The sequence below is a fragment of the Fulmarus glacialis genome, unplaced genomic scaffold (assembly GCF_000690835.1).
Source record: "Fulmarus glacialis isolate BGI_N327 unplaced genomic scaffold, ASM69083v1 scaffold39735, whole genome shotgun sequence".
Taxonomy (NCBI): Eukaryota; Metazoa; Chordata; class Aves; order Procellariiformes; family Procellariidae; genus Fulmarus; species Fulmarus glacialis.
Genome location: NW_009211796.1, coordinates 5098 through 12140, shown reverse-complemented (window position 1 = coordinate 12140; position 7043 = coordinate 5098). Strand labels below are relative to the sequence as shown.

General features: G+C 38.9%; 1 protein-coding gene across 1 annotated transcript; it reads left to right on the top strand.

The window, feature by feature from the left end:
• Positions 1 to 139: 139 nt before the first annotated feature.
• GPR176 (G protein-coupled receptor 176) lies at positions 140 to 5681 on the top strand. The gene is made up of 4 exons (XM_009577669.1): positions 140 to 248; positions 1493 to 1745; positions 3395 to 4472; positions 5595 to 5681. The coding sequence occupies exons 1-4, from the start codon at positions 140 to 142 to the stop codon at positions 5679 to 5681; spliced, it is 1527 nt and encodes a 508-aa protein (XP_009575964.1).
• Positions 5682 to 7043: the final 1362 nt, after the last annotated feature.

The window sequence follows — 7043 nt, the reverse complement described above, 5'->3', positions numbered from 1 at the left end:
CTTAATGATTCTATGATTCTATAAATGCTCTGTCTGAAGATGGCACTAAAATGTTCAGGTGTTAGGTGCTGGAGCCTGAGCCAAAACAGTGTCTGTGCAGGCATGGGTGGAAAGCCGGGACCAGGTTATGTGATGTAGAATGTGTGTTCCCCGCTCAGCAGAGATCCTCCTGCCTCCTTGGCTCTGCACTAGTACATCTCCATCTGCTTGGGTACTACAGAAAGTGTCTGCTGCAGCGTTTGATCAGCGTAAGAGTTTGCTGCCTCTTGTGCTGCCTCACCTGCCCTGGGAGGGTACAGCCACAGTCAAGAAGACAGGGAACAGGGGAGCCTGAACGGGCTTCTATTAAGCCTTTTTTTTCCTGGTAGCACTCATTTGCTTTTTTTTTAATTAAAAAAATCTTGCTAAAGACAGATTTTTAAAAGAGAGAGAAAATCCTATATTCCGAGTGTGAGTTTTCTGGCATCTTGGTATGCTTTAGAAGGGGCCTAGAGCTGCATGCAGTAAGAACAGATTGCTTCATTTGCTCTTGTGCTGTTGCTGTGAGTTAGAATCATAGGGAAATTTGCCATAGAAAATTTGTTTCTGTGACATGATATTTCTTTCTGAGATCTGGATAGAATGAGATACAATGATATGGGAAAAATACTATCTTAGCCACTGCTCGTTTCTCTCTGTACTTCTGCTTCACTGCCATCCATTCACCCTCTTTGAAACAAATGTGTAGGGCTTGAATATCCAAAATAGTGGGTTGCATTCTGTGTGTACTTTTGTGAAGTTATGTGCATCAAGTCTTTTTTTTTTTTTTTTGCCTGTCCCATTTGTTTAATTACATGTTATTATGTATATATAGTATCTCTTGGGGGAAAAAAAAAAAAGACAAATTTCTTCTGGATGTGACTTCACACAGGCCTGTCTGTGCCATTGAAGTGGCCACTGGAAAGAAAAGCAAGCTGCTGTGATCCACTTACACACAGAGACAAACAGATTAAAACCATATATTTATATTTATATTTTAATTATGTTTATATTTACTTACAGTGTATTTTTATCTTTAAAAAAGAATTATGCACTAGTTATTAAAACATGAGCACTTCACCAAATTTCTGTATTTGAATACTCGGGGTGGCTCATTTAATGCAGGAGTCAACATAAGCATCTAAAAACATGGTTTGGATATCTTACTTAGGCATTTGCCTCTGAAATTCCCTAATTCATTCATTACTAGAAGCTGGGAGGAGATAGCTAGGGAGTAGTTGTTTTCAACCATCTGATTTATAAAGCCACCAGCCATTACAGACTTTAGTTCGAGCAGTGAGATGGTTCAAATCAGTGGCTCCTGGCAAACTCCAAACAAGTATTTTTATTTGCAGTACTAGGGAACATTCAAATCTGTTAAAATTATTGTTGTTGGGTTTTGGGGGTGTTTGGTTGGTTGATGGGTTTGGTTTTTTTTTTTTGCTTTGTTTATCCTTCCTGTCTCTACTTGCAGGTAACATAATGGTGCTGTGGTCAACTTGCAGAACGTCGGTACTTAAATCTGTAACAAACCGATTCATTAAGAATTTGGCCTGCTCGGGCATCTGTGCCAGCCTAGTCTGTGTGCCTTTTGACATTGCTCTTAGTGCCAGTCCACACTGCTGCTGGTGGATCTATACGATGCTCTTTTGCAGAATTGCCAAGTTTCTGCACAAAGTCTTCTGCTCAGTGACCATCCTTAGTTTTCCAGCCATTGCTCTTGACAGGTAAGAGAGCAAATTTGCCAGGATCCTTGATTTTTCTTTCTTTTTTCTCCCTTTGAAACCCTTTTCTCCCTTTCATATCGGTCTTGCTCTTGTTCCAGTGCTTTGCTCACAGTGTACAGCTTCTTTCTAGAATGTATTGGGATAAATATTCCCCTCTGTAACATTGAAAACCTTTATTTTTCAGTTTACTATGATATCTCTGGACATTTATAAAGAACTTTGAGTCTATAGATTCATCTTCAGAAAAGTTTTTATTCTTTCTGTCTTCCTGTTAATAATTCTTGTTCAGTAATGGAATGTGAAAGCAGACAACTTCAGACTATAGACCAGGTGCACATTTCAAACTGTGGAAGTTGAAAGCCATTGCCTGTTAGAAGAATTTACCAATGCCTGAGGTAGATTGTCGATCAATTTCAAATTTCAAATGTAGATTTGTTTTAAAAAAACCCAAACAATATTAATACAACCAGAATTAATTCAGACAGGTTTTGAATGTAGATCAGTCTAAAACAAAAGTGGCCCTTTGGACTGTCTTAAGTTTTTGGATTCCATTAATTTTGCTTATTATTATTAGCAGTTACTGATCCCACCTAAATGCACAGCTCTGTCATCTTGACGGTGAGTGCAAGTTAAATATTTTTAAGGAAGGGTAGATACTGATTTAATGGTGGTTTACATTACTAAAACAGTGGATTCATACATGTTAGATAAAATTATTGTTAGTCTGTTATCGTGTCTCACCACAGAATACGTTAGCGCTACAAAACCAGACTGTATACCTAATAAGGTGATATGTCTCTTACTTTAATGTCTTGATAAATGCAGTATCACTATCTGTAATGCACATCAATGTTGCCACTGGAACAACATATCGTTTGCCCTTCACCAGTAAAACTTGTGATCTTCCTCACAAAAAACACAAACTGCTACCACTTATAATGGTAAGTGTAAAAACATAGATCTCTCATGAAAATTCTGTGAGCTTAAAAGTCCACAATAGTAAGCAAACAACGAATCAGTGCCTGAAATTTGAAGTGCATGTCAGAGATGCACTTTTTTTTTTTAATGCACACAGAATGTTCAGCGTTTGACTACTCTTTTGCCCAGGGCCTTGCCAGCCAGAGCTTGCGAAAAACAAAATCCCATTGTCCTTCCAGTAGATGGGTACTGTACAGTAATTCGTGACCAATAGCTTTTTCCAAATATCCAGAGAAAAAAATCTTTCATAAAGCAGCTTTTCAAATTAATTATGAGTCTGGCCTTTCAATGCAACATATCTATGCCTCCATCATGTTTTCTGAAATCTTGTGCTGTCCAGTTTACAAGTAAGTAAATGATGAAATCTTCAAAATAATATTCGTACACATCAGCCAAAGTGATGTAGTCCCAATTATTGAAAGAGTTGTTCACCACCAATAATGTGATCCTGAAGTCTGAATATTCAGATTTTTTCCACAGACAAACCTGCAAAGGCAGACCCGTGGGGTTTTTTTTTTCTCTCATAAGCAGGTAGTCTGTTGGCCACCCAGTTAGGGATTTGGGGCATTATGCTTAGACAGCTCCTGAGCGGCTTCTCATAAGCACTATGATTACTATAGACTTCACCCTTTGCATTGTATCAGTTGTAATTTTTTTTTTTTTTTTGACAGGTACTACTCTGTTTTATACCCTCTGGAAAGAAAAATATCTGATGCAAAATCCCGAGACCTGGTTATCTATATCTGGGCCCATGCAATAGTGGCCAGCATTCCAGTATTTGCTGTGACCAATGTGTCTGATATTTATGCCATGTCCACCTGTTCGGAATCTTGGAGTTACTCCCTTGGCCACCTGATATACGTCATCATCTATAACATCACCACTGTGATTGTACCAGTGGCTGTGGTATTTCTCTTTATGATTCTTATTCGCAGGGCACTGAGTGCCAGCCAGAAGAAAAAAGTCATCATAGCTGCCTTAAGGACCCCTCAGAATACAATTTCTATCCCTTATGCCTCCCAGCGTGAAGCTGAGCTCCATGCCATGCTGCTTTCCATGGTTATGATATTTATTTTTTGCAGCGTCCCCTATGTGACTTTGGTGATTTACCGCACCATACTCAATATTTCAGATATTTCGGTCTTCTTGCTCCTCACTGCCATTTGGTTGCCCAAGGTCTCTTTGCTGGCCAATCCTTTGTTATTTTTAACTGTTAACAAATCAGTACGGAAGTGCTTAGTGGGGACAATAGTACAGCTGCACCAAAGGTATAGCAGGAGAAACATTGTCAGCTCGGGTGGTGTTGCAGATGCTAATCTGGAGCCCAATGTCCGTTCGGGGAGCCAGCTTCTGGAGATGTTTCATATCGGGCAACAACAAATCTTCAAGCCAACGGAAGATGAGGAGAATGAGACCAAATCCATTGGCTCTGGTGACTTTCAACAGAAAGAAATTCCTACAACCAGTTTAGAGGTAGGAGAGACTTCGGTTCACAAATTTATACCACAGACGATTGCAGACTCTGCAGCTCAGGTGGCGCCGGCTGTGCCCACAGAAGCTGATATGGTAAATGACAAGTATTCCATGCAGTTTGGTTTTGGACCCTTTGAGCTGCCTCCACAGTGGCTCTCAGAAAACCGAAACAGTAAGAAGCGACTCCTGCCTCCTTTGGGGAATACCCCTGAAGAGCTAATCCAGACGAAGCAGCCTAAGTGTAAAGCAGAAAGAAAAATCAGCAGAAACAATAAAGTCAGTATCTTTCCCAGGGTGGATTCTTAGTAAGAGCAGGAGCTTTAAGTGACAGAGGAAGGTCACCTTCTATTATATGTGTGATCCCATGGATCTTTGTTATGCTGAAATTTGTTACAGGCTGATTTTTTGGTGCCAAATATAATTTAAACAAACAAACAACAAACAAAAGGGAAACATATATACAAGTGTTCCTTATTAATATGTTTTCATGACAATAATATATCAAAAGATGGTGATTCTTAGTTTTATCTGTGAAATCCCTATAATGATACCTGCCTGATTAACGTTCAAAAAGTACGTATGGCTTTGGGAACACTTTGTATGGCTGAAGTATAGAAATACGGCAGTCAGTTTGCTGGGAAACCTCATGTTGTGTGAAAATGGACTGGGTATCCAAGTAACTTAATAGGAAAGGCTGTAGGGAGCAGAAGACATGCAAAATGGGTAAGTCCTAACCTCCTGTAAATAGACACAGCAAGGTTCTGCACATTTCATTAATGAAGTAAGATGGACTATTAAGTACATCTATTTTCTGTTAAGCCCATTTCTTAAATCAGTGTTAAAAATAAAACTTGCTGGACATTTTGCACAAATTAATTACCAAGTATCGGCCAAACATCTTTTTAAACTTTTTAAAACCTAAACCACTATTTTTTGGCTTAAAACTTCAGCAAAGCCAAGGATACCCAAATTGTCATGTGTGTCAAACCTGAGAAAGAACTTTTTTTAAAAAAACCCATATATTCTTGTAGTTTGAAGTAAAAACTGGATTGGAAACCATGCAGGACAAATCCTGACTCCAGTAAACAAGTATGTATGTGCCAAGGGCATAAATAGAACACTTTGATCCTGTGATAAAAGGCATATACAAATGTCCCAACAGTGTAATGTATGTATTGTGTAAGTAACCAAGGGGTCAACCTTAAAATAGACTCATCTGCTGGTGCACTCTGCTGTTTTCTTATGGGAAAGCTAGCAAATGAAAGAAATGGGTCAGAAATGCTAGTAGCCTTGTACTGAACCGCGTAGCGAGGAAGCTGGTAACAGACCCCAAAAGGCAAGGTTTATTAATGCCGTTGCTCATTATTGTCAGAGGACGTTTTCCTTCTACCTTCACAGATACAGATACCAACGATCCTACTCCACTCGTCTCACAGAGTAGGCCACCCAGTGTATGAACATGAGACTTTCAAATCCGGTGCCTAATTCCTGAGTGAATCACAGTCATGCCATCCCTGATACCAGCACACCAGCCTTTCTGTAGGAGTTCAGGCATTGTACTGCAGCTTGCCCCCCTGCATCATCACAGGCATATTGTCTCGTTTATATCGGGTGTGAATTTTAAACTGTATCAGTCCGTTAGATGACCTGAAACTATTGTAACCCTGGCATTTCAATCCTTGTTCAGTTGCAAGTAGTCTTTCCTTCTTCCTTATCTGCATTCACTGTTGTCTCTGTGGGTAGTTTCTTAAAAGCACAATCTAGTAACATCTGTGTACTCCTTGTGGATCTCCTGTACTTTAGCCTTTTGGTGCATGCTGAACCTTTATCTGTAGTTACTGCCTGTTTATGAAAGTAGTTTTCTTTAAAGCATATTTTTAAAAGGACAAGGTGAAGAATCCTGCCAAGTTCACAGTAATTTACTAAATCCAACCGGTTAATGTTAAACATGAGAAAAAATTCTGCTGAAACAGAATTTGGAGATGTACCTGTTCTTCCTTTGGTATGTTTGAAGAAAGTCAGCAGCTTCCGATCGCTCCAAGGTGGTGGATTTCTACAAGGCATTAAAAGCAAATGTTTTAATAAAAATGTATTTAAAAAAAAGTTTATAAATTACTGTGTAAATTATGTTATTCTCCACTTCCTCTTTGGTTTCAGTACTCTTCACTTCTTGCTAGTTCAAGAACTTCTCAGCTTGGGAGTGAGGAGCAGTCTTCAATGGATCCGGATGGGTGGTGGGAACCCCAGCTGCCCTGCTTCTTAGATACAGAGATGAGAAGGCAGACATAGCTTGCCTGAAATCAGACAGAAGAAATATTCCAGGAAAAGGTTTTCCTTCTGTAGAGGTAGAGAAGTACCATAGCAGACATTTTTTTTTTAAGTGTTGATAAAAAGTAATTTAATGGAATGTTTGTTTTTCCAAAGTTAGTGAAAGAACAGATGCCATTCAAAAAATCCTGAAAACCTCAAAAGCAAAGTAGGAGTTGTAGTTTCCTTATGAATTTTGGTTAAATTTACTATTTATTGCCCACTTACATACAGATACTGGTCAAAGTCTCTGTGGTTAATGGATGTGGAAAAATGGTTCCTCAGATCTGAACTCCTTTAAGGAAAGCAAACTTAGTTTTGTCCTTTTCAACTCTCATGTTGAATGAAATGCCAATGATAGATTCAAAGAGCCAAACTGTATAGAATTTAGTTTTATCATATCTGGAAAGCAAGGAGTTTGTGGTGGTTTTTGACTGTTGAGACAAAAATACATTTTTCTTTCAAAGAGGACACATGTAAAAACTTGCTTGTATGGTTTTTTAGCAGATTGTATCTGAAGACATTGAAACCTTCCACCAA